Below are 20,287 nucleotides of genomic sequence, written 5' to 3' on the forward strand. Positions count from 1 at the left end.
AGAATCTAAAAAGAAGTGGGACAGGGAGTGTGAAGGCAAGAAGCAGATTGGACGATGCCCCACCTCCTTCACAAGCCCTTAGTTAAAGTCTGCTGAGTGCTGGGTGGGTCCAACACCTTCTCCAAGGCATCCAAATAGCACTTCCTTTATAAAATGACAGTCTAGTCAAGGCTCGTAGTCCTCAAGCATGCAAATGATCATGAATCACCTTTTGTGTTTTATTGCTTGTGACCAGTTCCCATGTGAGCATCTTCCAAAAGATCCCAGGAAACTTAGTGGTGGAGACCACCCCTTACTGCACTTCTCCATCCCCTCCAGGGTTTATATGATGCACACGCATAAGCTTATCTAGTGAGAGAAGTAAAGAATAACCCAGTTTAAAATAATTGAGGAACTTTGAGCACTTTAGACATGAAAGCATACATTAACTTGGAAGTCAATAGAGAAAACACATTGTCTTTTGAATATCATTTCATAATTTATGTCATCACTTATCCTAATTTGGAGATTATAGCCATGTGCTTGTAGACTTCTTCACCATACCCTCAGGAAAGTGGAGCTATTATTTCTGCAATATCCCTAATTTTACTAGTATTTCTATGCAATCTCTCAACATTTCCCTTAATTTTTGATTTTTTTCTAAACTCATATTTTCAATTTCCCGGAATATTGTTGGCCACAGCATAGGTCAGGGCCTATTAGTGATGCATGGGTTATAAATATACTCAGAGAGACAAATGACAAAGATAAGAACTTACTAGTTGACCCAAACCATTTGTGTGAGTTGTATCCAAATGGGTCATAGAAAAACAGTGGAGATGAAGCATGTGCTCACAAAATTTAGCCAATATTTCTGGGACAGAAATGTAAGATTATTAGACTTGAATCAGTTTTACATATATCTGTATAATTTCCTTAGGAAAGCATAGTCCAACAAAATACAAAATTGATGTGATCCACGGTGAAACTGAAATGAAGAAGAAAATAGGCCACTTGGTGTCTTTCCACCCCTCACTCCCATGGACAACCATCAGCCTCTTTCTACAGTGTGAGATTTCATAATGCCTCCAGTGGTCAATTGCAAATTAGATGAACACCAAGTTAAAAACCATCCAGACTGCCTGTTCCATCTCTGTATGAATTCTGCTTTCCCAGATTAGATGCATTTCCCCCTCTCTTTCAGCCATCCTTCCTCAGTCACTGCCATGTTTAGCAAGAGTGGCAACAAGGGAGCCTATGACTTCATTCTACACTCTTTGCAGGCTTACTGCCATGCAATAGTAATATTTTTGTCAATTTCCTTATTTGGGTCTCAAGTCTTGTAGACTATTCTATTTGATAGTATTTCTTCTTTTGGGATAAATTGCGTTAAAAAAAAAGGAAACTTCTTGTATCTGTATTAACTGATTTATCTTAGCATATCAATCTCAAACACACAGATTGATGCCTTCAATTTTATCTATTTTGCATTGTTAATGCATTAATTGTTCAGAGGGCATCTTCGCCTTTAATATCACCATCTTGTTCAAATACACCCAGCCCTTATTCATAGTTGCTTCCAACAAACAGAAAAATCAATAATTTTTGTTTATTATGGCAAACAAATATTAACTGGGAACATGTGAGTTGTAGTTTAGGTTAAAAGCAGGCATATGATGGCTCTGGTTTTGGGAAATGGTTCATTTTAGTTAAAGCAAATGGTTTACTGTTGACATTAATTTAGTCCTCTGAGCAGTTTGAATATTGTTCTGTATACTCCACAGAGTGTGGGATACTTTTGGCACATGCCAGATACTTAACAGGTATTTTTTTTTTTTTGAATGCATGAGCCAGGGAATGATTCAGGAGGCCCCTGTGGCATTTTCCTTTCCTACGTCTTAGGTGACTTCCCACATGCATTTCCAACTGATGAACAGTTTCTCCCAATTAGTAGCTTTTCTGTTTCTTAAACTTTGCCTGTGACCTCCTGGTGCTAACAACAACCAAGAGCTGCATTTAGTCAAAATGCATTAAGAGCAAATGAACACAACACTACTAGAGCATTTGCAAGGGACCTCTGACCCTCTCTATAACCATTGTTTATTGTTCTTTATATGGTCACATGGAGATTTGAATACCTAAGAACTAAAATTACCAAGCACTGCTCTTGTTAGGCTTAAAATGTTCATGTACTGATCCCAAGCAGCTTCAACACACACACACACACACACACACACACACACACACACACACACACACACACACACACGTCTCTCTTGTAGGAAATTCTCTCTTTCCCTCTGCTAAAGTTCTTTAAGGAATAACCAGCTACAAGTGTGTTAAAACAGACTTTCCAACCATATTTAATACTATAACACTTTTCAGAAATATGAAAATATCCATCCATATCTTTGATCACTTAGTAATTTTGTTCACACTCTGTCCGTTTTGTTCTGGCCCAACTTGGTTTTCTATTTGCTTACTTTCTTCATCCTGAACTTGTCCTGGCGGAAAGGGGAAGTCAGATCTGAGCTGTCTTTGCTGAAGGCCACACTCTCCTTCTCACTCCTCAAGCCTATGAGTTATTTTCCCTCAAGCCGTCTAGTCTTCTGAAGGGTGATACCCAGAAAGCAGCCTGTCAGGAAATCACTGATTTTCACACTGACCTGGGAGTACTTCTTCTTTTGGATTTCTAATATATACTTATTAATACTCTAGCAACCAAGACAAGCTTTTCTAATTAGGCAAGACTTGGTGTTTGCCAAATGCACAAACACTAGTCTGTCTGTTAAGATGCCCCCATATTGGAGAAGCAGAATATTTTCTGGTGTGGTGCTACAACACTTCAGAGGAGAGCACTTTTCACCAGCACGGAGGACCTTTCGGCTTCTAGCAGCAGCTCTTGATGAAGCAGGAGCAGAAAGATTTTTTTTAAATGCTCTGGAGTTTATTCTACTAACCATTTTCACTTATGCTTATTAATACATTTTATGTGTTTTATTTTATATTTAGTATTCCGCATACAGGTAAAGATTATCTGGAGCCCGCGATGGTTAATATTGGCTGTCAGCTCGACTGAATTGAGAGATGGTTTCTTTATAGGAAAAAATAACACAAGAATGTCTGACCTTTGTAAACTCCATATAACACTGCCATGGGCACTCCAGCACCTTGAAAAGATTTATGCAAACAAAAGACCTTTTACATTGAAGCTACTGTGTTCTCAGTCTCTTTCATCACACATAAAAAAAAATAACATTTTGTTTATTTGGCCTAATACTCTTCTTCCTTCTTCCTTCTTTCAGGTCCTACTGCTCATCTGACACAAACCCATAGCCTTAGTGTTGTTGGATTCAGCAAATGAGAATACGACACAGTGTTAAATATGCATTTCATATAAGCGACAAACAGCATTATGTGGGATTTACTGTGTCAGGAGTATCCGTTGTTATCTCATGTCAACCTTTATCTGACACGTCACACAATCTAGTTAAATCCTTTATACCCAACTTTTCTTAAAATTATCATCTTTCATACTATAAGCCTGAGTTTAAAGTAATGTAGTTCTTAGTCCTAATAGGAGAAGATCTTCTTGGTAGATTTGTTACAAACACAGATTTATTAGTTCCCAGAGGTATTAACAGCTTCCATCATTAGGTTGATGGGCCAAGCACTGTCTCAAGTGAGGTAGGCTCTTTTTCTGCAGCCTAGAAGGCCTTCCACCGAAGACTTAGGCCATGCAGTCTTTCAGAATCATTGACAGGGTGCTTGGCTAACCTCGCACTCTTTACAAACTTCTGCATCTGTCACATAGAAGTGAGTGTAGTAGGTTCCACATTGCCAGTCACATCAACATCAAGCAGGATCTTGTGAGACATGAAACATTTCTGGCCTTATCCCAGACCTGCTGAGTCTGAAACCTGACGGTGAGGCCAAGCAATTGGGTCTAAGTAGTTGGCCAGGCAGTTCTAGTGCGTGCTTAAGCTTGAGAGGCATGGTGGTGTCACTTGCTTTCTCATAGCTGTATACAGTTATATTGCTCACTGGTTTACTGCTCTAAAGTCCTCATCTCCTCTCTGCATTCCCTCTCAGGGTGTGGTGCATGAATTAATGGCATTTAACTTTTAAAAAAATTTATTGAGTTGAAGGCTCAGTGAGCACTTGAGTTAAGGGACAATTATGTAATTTTTGCTTCCAGGGAGAAAGATGTGACTCAAGAGGTATAGCACAAAGGTAAGTGGATGTCCAACTGGCGGCCACCATATTGTGTGGTGCTGTGCCAGTATATCTCAGTTCTTAGGTTAACTGTATTCATACTGTCCTCACCCATTCCACTTGCTCTCTGAGAACACAAGGAGCATGTAAATTACCTCTATGTGTTTAAGTGCTGTGTTGAAAAGTGTGTGCTTATAAATGTGGTCTGTTTGGCATTTTCAGCATCGATAGGAATAGAGTTGCAGTAAAAAGAGACATCCATTAACTTATGTAACTGCTTTGTGTAGGGATATGTTGTGAAAACAACCTCCTACACATGTCTCCAGCATTAACCAGTGCTGCTGGCTACAAACAACAATATATGCACAATATAATAAGGACATATGCTTTACACAAACCTTTCAGAGGAGGTGATCAGTGATCAAATCTCTGGTCATGGGAGAGCCATTGGTATTATTAAGCATAAACCACCTGTAATGCTAAACTCCTTGAAATACAAAGAGATTTTAAGTACCAGTTGCCTACCAAGTTAACAGAAATGTTACAATTGTAAATACTGTAGATTAATCTAGATGGTGTGGATTTTCAGCTACAAAGCATGCATATAAGGATATATCATAAAAAAAGAATATATTTTGTGCCTAAGTGTCTAACAATTTTATAAAAGGTCAGATGTACTTATTTACTTTTCTAGTATTTTCTTTCTTCTTCTTTGACTCATCTTTTGTTTACTTTAGTTTAAAAAATTTGGTAATGAAACAATTTTCCCCTGGGGTAAATATGTAAGAGAATCAAATCAATTTTTATGTAAATATAAAGTAATTTTCTGATATTCAGTTTTAGTAGGTCTATAAACAAAACCAAGGTGCTTTCCAGGTCCAAAACACAGAATTACAATTATTAAAATAAAATTATAATATTGCAGTGAGAACATTATGCAAAGTATGATTGACTGGCTCCTATAGTACCCTACCAAATGCACAGATCTAAATGTAGGTTTTAAGATACTGTACTAATTTGAGTTAGTACATAGGTTACTTTTTAATTGTGTGACACCATATTCTGGTGCTTTAGACACTAAAAGCAAATCTTTGATGTCTATGTTATTGTTAGAAACCTTTTTAAAAACAACAGTATTGTATTCATTTCTTTCCCTTTTTTTCTCCTCCCATTCTTTACTGTCCCATCCTTATTTCTGACTATTACATTTTCCACTGTTGACCACACTATTCTGCTAACTTATGCCTTTGGGTTCAGGTCTTTTGTCACTCACTCAGGCTACATTCATATTGTTAAACAACAATATCAGAACACATTGACTCAGGTAAGAATTTTCATAGGAAATTCTGCAGTCCACAGAATGAAATATATGTATTTTTTGGCATCATGCTCATAGGTTCTCACAACCAAACTTTGAACTCTTCTGCTAAACTGTGTTCATCGATCCAGGGGCACAGCCTGCTCAGCTTTGTTTGCTTTCTGCCACATGGGATGTCCAGGTGTCCTTGTTTTAATGGTAAAAGCAATGTACTGTCACTAGACTTGCTTCTACTAGAAACCATCTCTTTTCATTTAGGCATGCTTTTTGGAATTTAAATTGTTGACTTGTGTTATAACAATGGATATCAACCATCGTTATGCTATGCTATTTTTTTTCTGTAACAGAGTCTGGCTATGTCATCGAGAATGGCTTTGAGAAATTTGCAATCACCTTGCCTCAGTATCCTAAATGCTGGGGTTATACTAGTTTGTGACCTTCTTTTATTTGTTCAGTGTAATCACTCTGTAAACATTCATTGGATTAATGTTTTTGGCCTATGGTCTATGGCACCACCTTAGGAATTCAGCTGCTTATTGGACTCACAAGGGGACTTACAGAAAGACTGAGTCTCCACTGGGTGTGCAGACTGCATTGTTCTGATATCTAGTGAGGGCATTAAGGACTTTGAACAATTTCTCCAGGTCATACTGATTACCACCAGACTTTGAAATTCACTGGCTGTGTTAATTCAGACATTATTCAAGTCATCCCTAGGAGTGTACTTGTCGACTTCCGTTTCCTCAAGACTACTTCTCTGGTGGCTTTAGTGTCTATCCCAGTTCTATGAATTAAGGACCCTTTTAAGCATCCTGAAAGATAGCCTCCCCATGCCAGCCGAAGCATCAGCTATAACTCTAGCAGACAGCATTGACAAATGTTTACTTCAGGTATAAAAGTTAAAACATCCTCCTCATAACTTTCTTTATTATAGTAACAAAAAAAATAATTTGGGTTGCTGTTTTATTCAGAACACCAATTATTATGACTAATACTCTCCAGCTATAAAAAGGAAGGTTGTTAATATTCAAATGAGTTATTTCTACACTTAAAGGTTATGTACATATATCACATTTCACCTGATTTTCGAGAAGAAGTAAAAGCGAATTATATGCAACTTATTTTTAAAATTGCTTGAGGCTTACTGAGATGGTTCAGCAGATAAAGGTGTTTGTAACCAAGCTCAATTTCCAGGAGGCACATGGTGAAGGGAGAGAACACACTCCTGAGAATTGTCATCTACCCTCCGAGTGTCTGTAGTGACATGAGCATGCCTCTAGATACCAAGTAAGTAAGTAAATGTAATAAAAACTATAAATATGAAGCATTTAAACCATTGTCTTAAGGTTTACACTCAGAAGAAGACGTGCATGTGGAGGGGTAAATAGTGCAGTGATTTCTCACGCCACGTCATCTACGTTTGGACTTCTTTGTAAAGACAACTGTGGTACAGGTTCCTGATTGAAAAAAAAAATGAGTCGTTATACCATAGAAACACAGTGCTGGTTATAAGGAGCTCCTAGAAACAATGTGTAGAGTCGGGATTCTTAGCCCCACCCTGTTAGATGATTCATTGGTGTGTGATGTTTGATTTGCTTTTCCTGGAGGATTTGGGATCTAGTCTATCCATGTCTATCTCTCTGGGCTGCATTGTGAGGACCACCTGATACAGATGATGTGGCCAGAAAGCTGCTGGGTCCTCAAACTCCAGCCACAAACTGTCTCTGGCCACCACTCTGTACTGAGTAGTAGAAATGTAAATGTATGTGATGTTGCTGAGGTTTTGAGTTCCTGGCTGTAACAGCAAATACAGAAAGACAGAAATAAAGGCCGCTGTGTTTAAATGATGCAAGAACAGAACTTCGACCCTAGAAATGTCTCTCAGAAAGAGGTTTTCCTCCGTGAACAAACTTCTCATTCCAAATGGTCCCCTTAAATCCCGGTAATCACTTACACTATGCTCTCAATGGGCCCCTGCTTTTCATTCTGCCGGTACCTACTCTGTGAAGCGGAGCCATATCCAGCCCCCACCCTTGGACATTCTGTGTTCTCCCTCTTCTGGCTGCACATGTCAGGCTACCCAGGGCAGATGTTCATCATCCCTTCCCTTACTCAGGGCAGATGTTCACCATCCCTTCCCTTACTCAGGGCAGATGTTCATCATCCCTTCCCTTAGATATTACGGAAAGAAATGTCCTCTAGCCACCCAGTTGGGAGATATGACTTTAGTATTTTTCTTTCAGATGTCACTGCAGGTACCCCTAATATTTGTTGAGTTAATGAACCAGACTCAAGCCATGAGGATTGAATAGCAGCTTGAAATCTCTTATAGATTTATATGTGTCAAGAATTTTCTGATCTCTTCCAATCTTTTTGTTTCCAAAGCTGCCAAAGTAAACTAGCAAGCAGATACTGATCCAGATCTTTTTTTTCCAGATACTTAAAAACTTTTGCATTCCTTTTCATTTTTTTGTACTGATGTGATTTTTAAAAACTGTAAAATTCTAGGTGGTAGCATTTCAACTTATCAGAAATGGCAATGTGAATAAACACAGAATTTGGTCTTTTGTGTGTAGCCTTATTCCTGTATAATTGGCTATAAAATAGAATATTTCAGAAAGCAAGGAACAAGGATATATTCTAAGTGGGGTTTTCTAAACACAAACCACTTTTTATAGTAAGTCATGGGTGAGAAGCTACAGGATTCCTTTTCCTTTTAAAATTTTGTCATTGAATATATAATTATTGAGTGTTCTCTAAGGAGTATGTCCTGTACTGTGACAGCTTCTAAGACTAAAACATGTGTGGAATTTCTACTTCTTGATGTACACAAAGAAACAATGAATGGAATTTCTCTAAATTGTGTGCTTGCAAACACACTCACATATCCACCTTATATTTTGCTAAATTCTGACTTCACCTCTTGCTTAGGCATACTTATTCTCAACCAAAGGAAATGTGCTTTAGTTGTTACAAGAAAAAGCAATTTTACCCCAAAAGTAAAAGAAAGTGAATTAACAATTAAAATGTTAAATACAGATAGGAAAGTCTAAGGAATACATTAAAACATTTCCACCAAAGAAAGAAGAACATCCTTAATTTTTCCCCTTTTTTTATTCGCAAATTTTCTGTATGAGTGCTCTATCTGCATGTACACCTGCACACCAGACAGGGCATCAGATCATATAATAGATGGTTGTGAGCCACCTTGTGGTTGCTGGGAAGTGAACTCAGGACCTCTAGAAGAGCAGACAGTGCTCTTAGCTGCTGAGCCATCTCTCCTGTGTTAGTTTTTAAAAATGAAATGTGAGAAATTCTCCAAAATGAGACAACCCAAGGCATGGTTCTAATTATGAAAATTCTGTTCTCTAGGACAAGAGCTCAACAGTAAGAGCCTTTGATATGGGCTGTGTGCTCTTAATTTATTTCAGTATAACTCTGTGATTGATGCATGTCAGCCTTGTGGATGTGGGCTAGCTATGTATTCCTCATAATGCCCCAGCCACATGAATCACCGAAACCCAGCAGACTTGGAAACTCAAAAATTCAAAGTCTTGGTTTGAATGCCATAGGCATGATTGCTGACAGCCCTACAATTTCACCCAGATGTGACTGAACGCTCTGAAGTGTCGTGGGTCTTCTCTTCGAAGCCCACATACCACCTTCACTACCTTGTTTATCATTGGAGGTCTCAGGTGATGAGAAAAAGGATGAATCCAGGCATTTTTAGACTTTCTGTTGCCACAGGGATTCACTGCACTGCAATGAACTTCAGAGAGAATTGGCTCTGATAATGCAATAAATTTTGGGTAGAATTTGTATGAGCCAACTACACACATTACTTCAGATTTGAAATTAGTACAATGATTGAGGTTATTTTGGTAATAGATTCCCAATTTATACTCTATAGAGATATTTATGGATTGTAGGCTCTCAAAAAAGATGTCTTGTAAGACTGCCAAGACACATTACTTTGCTTGGATAGTGAATTATCTTAACTATGTAGGGCTAGCTGATGTACATCATGGTATTTTTAAAATAAGTAATATATATATTTTTTAAAGTTTAAAGACTAAAAACCCCAAGATTTGTGATGCCCACCTGTAACCCCAGAATTTAGAAAGGAGATAAGGGGTGGAGGCAGGGGAATTATGAGGTCCAGGCAGGGCCTAGAGCCAAATAAACAAGCAAGCAAAAATAACAAACAAAACAAATCTCTAGTAAGAATAAAAATTCTGGTTGGGTGTGATACTTCCAGTACCCTGGCGACAGAAGCTGGAGATCTCTGTGAGTTCAAAGGCCAGGCAGGGCTATATAATGAAAGCCTACCTCGAAAAGCAAAACAGCAAAACAACACCATACATATGTGTGCATTTAAAATGCATGTTAGGTTAAGAAGTCAAGATGAGTTATGGTTGGGAAATTTAACACATTTCCATAAAAGACAGGAAGTTGAAAAGACTCCCTGAGGTTAGATGAGTAAAGTTGGGTATTACGTCACTTGATATTAGCAATAAAAACTGAAGGACTTATGCACTCAGGCTGGAGATGACTTCACCTTTATAGCATTTGGTGTGTTTTTTAAAAAAGTTAGCATGAACAATTAACTTTAGGAATGTTATATAGAAGTATCTTGTATAATTTATGACTTTTTTCTCCTTTATTAATTTATTCTTGTTACATCTCAATGGTTATCCCGTCCCTTGTATCCTCCCATTCTTCCCTCCCTCCCATTTTCCCCTTATTCCCCTCCCCTATGACTGTTCCTGAGGGGGACCTCCTCCCCCTGTATATGCTCATAGGGTATCAAGTCTCTTCGTGGTAACCTGCTGTCCTTCCTCTGAGTGCCACCAGGTCTCCTCCTCCAGGGGACATGGTCAAAGGTGAGGCACCAGAGTATGTGAGAAAGTCATATCCCACTCTCCACTCTACTGTGGAGGCAATATAAAGTACTTAGGAGTTACTCTAACTAAGAATTTATGACTTTTTAAATAGACCAATTGCTCTTGCTAATATAAGGGATGTACTTTTTATTGTTGAAGTCAAAGGTGAAAATAACCAGTAACTCCATAAATCCTTGCCTAGTGGTCCTACAGTTAATGTAAGCATGAGGAAGTTGCATGAGTAGTAAAGATTTCACCGATATTTTTTATCTTTAGGCCCCAGATATAGGTTTCTTCAGGCATATGATCCTGAGAAATTTCACTCAAATGATTATATATATATATATATACATATATGTATATATATGTATATATACATATATGTATGTATATATATGTACATCTAAACTTGAAAAAAATAATAAAACAGAGTATAATTTCTATCCATTGAGGTATGAGTTCCATTCAATTAGGAGAATCACATTTATTTATTTATTACTGTGATAGTTACAAAAACCTCATTTTCAAATTCTGTTATTTTGTTCACTGAGAATGGAAATGCATACTAATTTTGACCATGGACCAAATCTGGAAAATTAAAAGCATTGAAATTACTTTTAAGAGCCATCTTACTAATAATATCTAAGGTGAGTATGTTTAGAATTTTGATGCTCAGTAAGCTCTAAGGTGTGTGTTTGGGCAGCCCATTATTTGGGAGAAGACATTCTGGTACTGAAATATAACTTAGGTCACACTTTTTAGTATCAATTTTTCTCTCTTTCTCTCTCTCTGCTTCTGTAGATAAGGTAACTTTAGGGGTAGGGCTTGATGTGCAGAATTCTGGAACAGAGATCTTTAATCTTTTATGGCAAATGGGGACTAATAAATGAGTGTATTTTCACAAAAGGAATGCAGAGAACTTATACGAAAAAGAATATTATATTAAAAAGCCATTCTTATGGCAAAAGCAACTGGCAATGGTGTTTTGCCATGATCGTTTGTGTTGTTAGGAGGCTGGGACCTTATCATTTCATATATGTTCTCATTCTTCTTCATCCTGTTGTAGAGGTTAGCATCTCACTGAGCCAGGATTGGGAATCTGGGGGTTCTTTTGGGGAAGGAAAGAAAATAAAACTCCCAGTTTCTACTGTCCCACCTGTGGTTTTCTCATGGGCGAGGCACAGTGGTCCTCTCTAGCAGTCTCCTCAAGCAGCCAGTGTTTCAGAATCCTAACTGAGATGAAAACAGTAGTTTCCCACTGGGGGGAAGGTAGGGGGAGGGGGGAATTTATGGAGTAATTCTAGTATCTTTATTGCTTCATATTTGCATAATGGTTGGTATGGCAGAATGGATGGTTTTCCATTCACTGAAAAGAAGGGCACACGGGCTTTTCACTGAAGTTAGTCACAGATTATTCGATCACACATCTTGTTGAGGGGACACTATCTCAGAGTTAATCCCAGGCAATATTTCTTCTGCGCTAATACTCTTTCTGAACTAATTTCCATTCTCTGGGATGTCTAAGAAGAGATAACTGAACAGCATTCACAATGTCATATTGGTGAATATTTATAGTATATGGTATGCACAGGTAAAAACTGCACACAGGGGTGTTCATTTTACAACTAACTTGGCACAAATTTACAAAGTGAAAGGGCAATAAATAGTATTATACCACCATTTAGTCAAAGGTTGCATGGCATTTTATCTTTAAGTATCCTGTGAGGTAGCTTAGCGAGATCTCTGTTCTTTTCAAGCAGTGACAGATTTTCTACTTAAGAACAAGGAAGTCTATTGCTTAAAAGGATATGCATAATTAATAGGAACATATGATAAGCTTGCCACATAAGCTTTATGAATATATTGGAATATTCACACCGGTGAACAGAAGGTCGAATTTTTCAGTAACTCGGACTTTTATGTCAGAGGAGAAAATAAACTGGGACACCCTGATGCCATACAGACGTGGATGCTGCAGATTGCACCAAGACTGTGGCAGCCTGTCTTTTTCTTTTTCAAGGTCTCTCACTATGGCTGCAGATCTACTGACTCTGGTGGTAGAAATGATTTCAATTTCCAGGGGGAAGATTCTACTCCCTTCTCACATTGAGATAACGTAATGGTTCTCACCGTCTCTACCAAGAATCCAATCTAAATCTATTTGGAACTGGAAAGTGACACAATTGTAACAAGCTCCACTTATCTTTTACCCATGATGGTCACTCCTAATACTTTCCAGGAAACTCTTCAATGGAATCTTCCCCAAACATTAAACCTCTTATTTCTCCACTGGTTTGAAAGAGCCCTGGAGATAACGGAGTTGCTTTAGTAACTGTGAAAACAAAGTGGAGGAGAACCATATCAGGCATGCCATGAGCCACACAGCAGAACTGGAACACAGTCACCAATGATGAATATCAGCCCTGGCTTGGATAACAGGAGCCCAAGAAATGGAGCAAGGATCACCAAAGCCTGCGAATTACTCCTACCCCCGCATCCTCAACTTTTTCCTTTTTAATTTTCGAATTTCATAATTGGTGTGACCTATGAGAGATTTCTTAGGGAAAGTTCAACATGGTGAAATAGTAGAGAGCTAGATCCTATAGTTTATAAAAGTGAAAAATTATCAATGATCTTATTTATAAATATTTTATTGTATTAAAAATACCTCTCTGACAGAGGCTCCCAGTGTAATCAACTCTCATTTTATTTTGACAACCTCTTTAAGGTTGTAGAAGAGCTAAAATATGGTCTGTACAATAGCTACATATGGCAGATACTGGTTCCACATATTCCTCTCTTCGAATGGTCTTTAATTTTCAAGAAAAGTAAAAAGACTTCTTCATCAATGACCTTAGTACATAAAAATGATAAAATCCATCATGTGTATTTCAGCATCCTGAAAATAAATTCTTTCCTGGGTATTTATCTGAAGCCTCTTTCCAGAGTTCTTCAGCTTTTTGCTTTCCTGCTCAAAATGGGCCTGGTCATGCTTACAAATCAAGTAGCAGGCTCAGCAACAGGATCTTACAAACAAAAGCACAATGTTCAAGTGGGATATATTTACATATAGCCGCGTTTGCTAGCAGTAAGGATCTCTTGTTTTGAGGCACCACCTGATTCTCTGTGCTATTTTCTAACCTATAAAGTCTACTCTGTAAGGACTTTAATGACATCACTCTTGCTAACACACACACACACACACACACACACACACACACAGACACACACACACACACACACACACCTATCTTGGTTTCTTAGATAGAGCCTTGCCCCTCTTTCAGTATCTTCCAATCTCATCCAAATGCCACCTAACAAAATTCCAAAACATTTGGAACACAGAGCACTACTTCTTACCCTATTTATCTACAACACAGCATAGATGAAGATTGGTCACGTGATAAAAAAAAAAACCAGAAGTATGATTTCATTTGTATGCAGCATCTGTGTGCTGAACATCCTGCAAAGATGTTACCATTTTTGTTTTGGTCACTGTCACTGCTGTCACTGCAGTCATATTAAAGAAAAATATGTAAAAGTAAATGTAATTATTTTCTGTGCAGTGTATCTGCAGATCATCGCTGTAAAGGGTTGGCATAAGGGCCTGTGCCACAGAGATGATGCGGAGTTTTGTATCTAGATTTGAGATTGGGACACTTCAAGGGCATACTAATTCAGCTTGAAGATGTTATAATGTGATACTGTAAAACTTTGTCATAACTGCTATTTTTTTGAAACAGAAAGAGCAAGACTTCTATTGTTGTTGTTTTTTTTTTTAAAGAGAATAAACGTGATCTTGAAATTCCCTTGAAATAAATGAAAACTTTCAGGGTGCCTTTGAAGAAATTAGCAGAATGCTATGCAAACAGCAACAAAACTGCGTGAGCACAGACTTCTCTTTAGAAAGCATGGGTAAATCACAGAATTCTCCAGTCTCAGGAGATAGCATCACAATTCCATTCTTAAGGTACTACAGCTTCTGATTTGCCTTAGCAAACCCAGGGCATGTCAGCATATTTAATTACTGGCTAATGCAAATTCTGCCTGGTGCTTTACTCAGAGACCAGAGTTATCCCATGGGATTCCTCTTTCGCCATCTTAGAGTAAGTGGCTGCTGTAGACACTAAGGGAAGACAATTTTCTTATTGCTTCCCTTACTAGGAAGTTTTCTGTGGACTTTAGGCCTTTGCAACCAAAACCCCATGAGGCATTTATGATAGCGTATATGAAAATTTTAATAAAATGTGTAATAATCCTGAAAATAGTGCCTTTAATAATCTACATACTATTAGTAATTATGCGTGCATTGTGCCATGCATTTGTATCTATTTGGTCATAAAAAATATTTGACTGTAATGACAATATCTACAGCCAACATATAAAAATACACACAATTCTGAATGGCAATAGTTAATCCCCAGTTCTAAACATGGGCCTAGCAGGATTAGCTTGTTATGGTAAAGTGCCATGAGTAAATACGTAATGGGCATCGCTCTTCCACCCGAGTTCAACATACAAGGATGGCTATTGTAGGATCATAGGAGCTTTGCGTGTCACACCTTCTTCCTTTCACAACACAAGATAAAACATGTACATTTATTTCTGTAGAGATAAATGGAAATCAATGGGAAGGAAGACATTCCTGCGATACAAAATTAGTTGAGAATAGCTCTGTCATAGAGAACTCATGCACAGCCTGCAAAGAGGTTCACGGTCGCTGTAAGAACCCACCGGAAAACATCCAGGTACACATTCTTTCAACAGACTTACACATGATGTAGGTTAGCCTATGGAACTCTTAGACAAATCTTGTATGGTAATTTAGGTAAGTTCCTCTTTGAGGAGGGTGCAACATAAACAATAGTTTCAGTTTCACATTCTGATGGGGGACACAGTCCAGTTTAAACAAGAAAAGATGTGGGGGAGGGGGTCACCAGTTTTTTAAAAAAAATCTCCCATTTTAAAGGAAAATGCATTACAGTAAATAAAATATTCCATAATTCTAAAAGATTTCCCACTGATTTCTTCTAGGGTTTGAAGGGTCTTCTGCTTGACGGTAGACAAATTCCCAACACGAATGCCATCAGTACTTCACAAATGGACAAAACAACCAAAGACTTGAAACACTAGAGAAAGGAGCAGACAAGAACCAGAAAAGGCTGGGGTTGGAGGATTACCTGCAAATCGTGACCTCATATTCTAGGGTGCATCTTGGTACTCAGTGAAGGAGTTCTTAGAAATATCTGCTTCACAGTGAGGTTGGAAAAGTCTGGATGATGCTTGGTGAGATCCTTCTGGGCTCACACGACTTCCTAAGACCGAGTCAAGGCATTGTGGGTGTTCTCTAAACTCTTCCAGAACATGGAGTTTCATTTCAGTAAATTATTGCTACAATTCCTTCAGAGAGGATCTCGTGTTCTGGAGAAGAGAGCGTCTCTTCTAAAATGCCACCTCTCTTGACAGCTTGTCGATGAGAAAGTCCTATTTGCCTTACATATTTGATCCACGAAGACGTTACCTAACACATCAACAAGTCTTTCTTCATGCAAGTGCTTTGGGAGAGATTAAGGTCGGAACTTTCGTAGACTATGCAACTATACTCCCATTCATTTGGCAATTGGCAAGCAGGCCGATTAGCTTACCAATCTTTTTGTTTGTTTTTGCATCTGAAATGATTCATGGTAATTAGAAAACTAAAAAAAGTTAATTTTAAACAAAAATATGTGAAACAATGGACTATCACTGAATATGGAAAGAAACGGAGTGACATGGCCCCCTCAGGTTCTTAGTGGCCCTCTTTACAAATTACAGGTGTGAATGATAGTTATGTACATGATGAGTAGACGTGGAACAAGAATTCTGTTCTCCAACTCCAAAGACTGCCCAGAAAATTCAGCTTCAAATATAAGATCATGGCCTGGAGGTCAGCTGTCCAAAGACCTGTTTTCCTTAGCACAGCAGTTCAGAAGATAAAAGGCCGACACTAGCTATAACATGATTTTATAGATACAGTGAAAGCATGTGTGCCTATGGGAAGTTATGTTCCCTACTTAATTCCAAAGTTATTCTACATACCCACAGTGAGGAGACATTAAAATACAGTGGCCATAAGGTAGAATAAAACAAACACCATCCAATAACATGAAATTTTATTTAAATGATGTCCATCTAAAAAAATCTGCATTTTTTGTAAGAGCAGAGCTCTTGCTTCACTAATCTATCACTGTCATTTACAAAAATTGTAACAAGAATACAATTTTCTAACAAATATAATGGTGTTTTGCCTTTTAAAGATATTAGTGTTATTAATGCAGTTAAATTATATAAATCAAAATGGTGGGAAATATCAACTTTCTTCAGGAAAAAGAGCTTGGTAGCAGATTGTGTAATCATTGGGCATTTGTTTTATTCTACCTGGAAATGAATTATTTCTTGGGTCCCTACTTGGGGTGAAGAAGGACTTTTTAGTAATTTTCTCCAACATGAATATCAGCCTTAGTCTATGTAAGTACCCAGCAGTCTGAGTACCTGCCTGGGCCACAGTTTTAAACACTAGCTCAATGGGAACATTTCCCTTAGTACTTTATATTTTGAATGTAAAGGATTCAGGAGCAATTACAGTTTATTATGGCACCTGTAGAGAGCTGTGCTTGCCATAGGAGCTTACTTTCTAGTTAATGAGACAATGACACTGCAAGAAGCTATAAAATGGTGCTTCTGTGTCTGTGGTGACCACTATAGTGACATAGTGACCATGGCCTGCATTAATGCTCCAAACTTATTCCAAGGAAGACAATAGAGTATATAGAGTTGGCAGGGTTTTCTTATACTAAGGGCTCTTTGATACTGGGATGATGAACGGCGATGGCCCACTTTACTCTCCAAGTTTCCCAGATATTTGCCTTTTCCTGTGTTAATTACCATATGACACAACAGTGGGTTTTCACCATCTAAAATAAGAACATTTAACCATGGAATGTTATCTCATTATGCCTTTCTCTCTCACTCACACACTGTGTACCTTTACATATTCATGCAAGGACAATATGCTTAACGTGCTCATTTGCAGGTGGGTGAGCTATCCAAAAGCAGCTGTGCTGGCCTTCCAAGTACACAGTCATGTTAAAAACAAATGACAAGCTATCTCAACTATTTTAGATTTTGAAACATTTGTCCACATGCTAACTAACTCAAACACCTTTTGAGGTTTTTGTCAAGTCATCCCAAAGTTAGGATCTCAATGACCCACAACATGACATGTAGAATTTAATGGGTTCAGATTTCTGTTTATTTTGTTATCACACAGTTGAATGACACTCTGTATGTCTAGATGGGTGAACTGATTTTAAGTAGCCATTTATACAGTTTGTATCACTCTAATGAACTTAGATATTTGCATAAAGGCGATTTGACTTTTTAGAGAGAGAGGCCAGCCTACCTGCAAATGGACACCCATTTTTACCCAAACACCGATGTACGTTAAAGCCAGATATATAAGTATATGTGTATGTATACTTATATGTACACACAAAATGGATTGGGTGGTCTGGTCCTTTGGTTTAGACAGGATTAAATATGTACGTCCCATGTGCATAGGTTTCCTTTGATTGACCTGTTCAAAAAACAAACATGAAAAGTGACATGGCAATTTAGACATTTCCTATGTCTTTCCCCCTATCTAGAGACCACCTATTCTCTCTTGTCCATTTTTTTCTAAGCATTTCTTTTTGACTCTTTAGATCTTTCTGCCTTCTGTCTCAACACACCAATCCATCTATTCATCCGAAAAGCTCTAAGATCAATGTCCGGACGTTTATCTCTCATGGAGTATAAGGTTACAAAGAACTTTCGCTCCTTTTATTACCTTCCCCCCCTCCCCCCTGGGAAAAGAAGCAGACCCTTGGATGCGTCGTGAATAATGCACTCTCGATCTGACTTGCCTTGTTACCCCTGGCCAGCCCAAGCAGCTGAGGTCTGAGCTTTACTTGCCCTGCATCATTGTGCAACACCGGAAAAGAAAAACTCTCCACCCTCAGACTGTGGTGACATGATCAGGGTTCTCTTGAATTTCTATGCACTCAATTTCCTCCCTCTCCTTTCGTTTGGCGCGTTTCTTTTTCTTGTGGTGCTTTTTGGAAGGAGGGAAAAAGGTTAGGAAAACAGGTAAGATAACAAAACAGTGCAGAAGCGTGCAACCCCCGGTCAGCAGCAAGCATTTGAACAGTGTGAAGGTCAGGTTTGAAGGCACAAATAGGAGGGGGACCAACCCAATAAGAAAAGAAGTAATGTTTTGCAAAATGGCTGTCCCATGCTCTTGCAGGGAGCTTTTTATACACTGTGTTCTGGTGTGCTCAGTTGCTAATACAAATGTGTAAAGCAGTGGGGCACAGTGGTCAATGGCAAAATTTAAAGTGTAGATAAGGCACAGGATAGAAATGCAGTCCATGTCGACATTCCACAATGTCATCAGACCCAGAACGCCCAGCTCAATTGAGGTGACACTAAGAATTAGCCAGAAATTTCCCAGAGGATGGATCACTAGGAAGAAAGTCAGGATTAACACCAGGAGAACCCCAAAGCCTGCGATCAGAACAGGCACGGTGACTGACAAGCTGTAATGGTCTGTGAACACGAAGGAAGGGTTAAACACGATGAACCGGATACTCTTTGAGAGTGACAGGGGCCTCAACTTGTCCAGAACTTCTATGATTTCCTTCTGCTTGTCCCTGCTAGTCCTCGCCACCAGATATAAGCGAGAAGCGATGATGTTGTTTTCATCCCCCGCCCTGGAGAAAATGATATCATTCCGAAAATGTTGGAATTCTGGCTTTTTTAAAAACGAGCTCTGTAGGATGCTGATGAAGTCGGTCTTGTTATTGGCACTGATGTTGCTCACTTTGAGAAACTGGTAGTACTGTTCCACCCAGGACACAGCAGTGAACCCGCTACAGAGCCTCTGCAGATCCTCCTGGACACTGCTGTTCCAGTACTCCAGGGGTTCATAGATGTAGAATCCTATCACGGGGCTATAGTTGCTGAAATATTTTTGCTGAACCATGGCGTAGGAAACACTTGGGGAGTCACTGGCTAGTAGGTTGATGATGCTGGCTCCATCACTGATCTGCAAGCACCCCATGAAGGAGAAGGAGGCATAAATGAGATACAGGATGACCACAAATGGCTTCACATAGATATTGGTAATCCATTCATTGTAATGTTCTCGGAGGAAGTGCTGAATGAAGTGATGCTGGTAGGGGTTGGCCTCATGGTGAGATGTCTGTTGGTGCCCGTCACTCATTACTGTCTGGAACCACACAGGCTTGCGGTCCAGGTATTCTGCGGAAGGGATCTTACAGCAAAAGATGCTGTGGTATCGATTTTGCTCTAGCTGCCCGGCAAAGACCAGGCAAGAGCCAAAGAAAGAGAAAATGTAGAAGTAGTTCAATAGAATAGAGACACACATATTCTGACAGAAGATCTTCACTGCCTCTATGTTTGTGAAGGGGCTGGCACCCATACCAAACGTGATGAAGTACAGGGAGCTGGTCATGGTGTAGGTGACCATCACATCAGAATAGGCATCAGCTACCCTGTCTTTGAAGGGTAAATTCTCTTTGGTTCTCCGCCATCCAGACAGAAGCTCAAATACTCCTTTAGTTCCATGACCTAATGTTAAGAGAAAGAAAAAGAATAGTTGCTTTTATTTCCACCAATGGTTCAAGTGGATTTCAAAAAGATTAGTGACACTAAACGTACATACTCTATTCTCCAAAGTAGCATGTTTCTCTTACTAGCAACTCGGAGGAAATATTTGGTCCCTGTTTAAACTCGAGTAAAGACTTATATTATTGATATTCTGGGTGAAATAAAATATTCATCATCTATTATA

The 20,287-nt window shown here is 38.7% G+C and overlaps 1 protein-coding gene and 1 long non-coding RNA gene across 6 annotated transcripts in view; both read right to left on the minus strand.

Moving 5' to 3' along the window:
* Positions 1–20,287, minus strand: part of LOC311581228 — a 1,115,569-nt gene that overhangs the window by 270,173 nt on the left and 825,109 nt on the right. The gene's annotated exons all lie outside the window — the stretch shown is intronic.
* PTCHD4 (patched domain containing 4) overlaps positions 14,976–20,287 on the minus strand; it is a 199,805-nt gene continuing 194,493 nt past the window's right edge. For all 5 annotated transcript variants that reach the window (XM_084753303.1, XM_084753304.1, XM_084753306.1 and 2 more), the window contains one exon: positions 14,976–20,064. In XM_084753303.1, coding sequence (XP_084609429.1) covers positions 18,431–20,064 — 1,634 coding nt within the window. In that variant the 3' untranslated portion in view covers positions 14,976–18,430. The remainder of the gene's footprint in view (positions 20,065–20,287) is intronic.

This window comes from Acomys minous (assembly GCF_964271855.1).
Source record: "Acomys minous genome assembly, chromosome: 13".
NCBI classification, from domain to species: Eukaryota; Metazoa; Chordata; class Mammalia; order Rodentia; family Muridae; genus Acomys; species Acomys minous.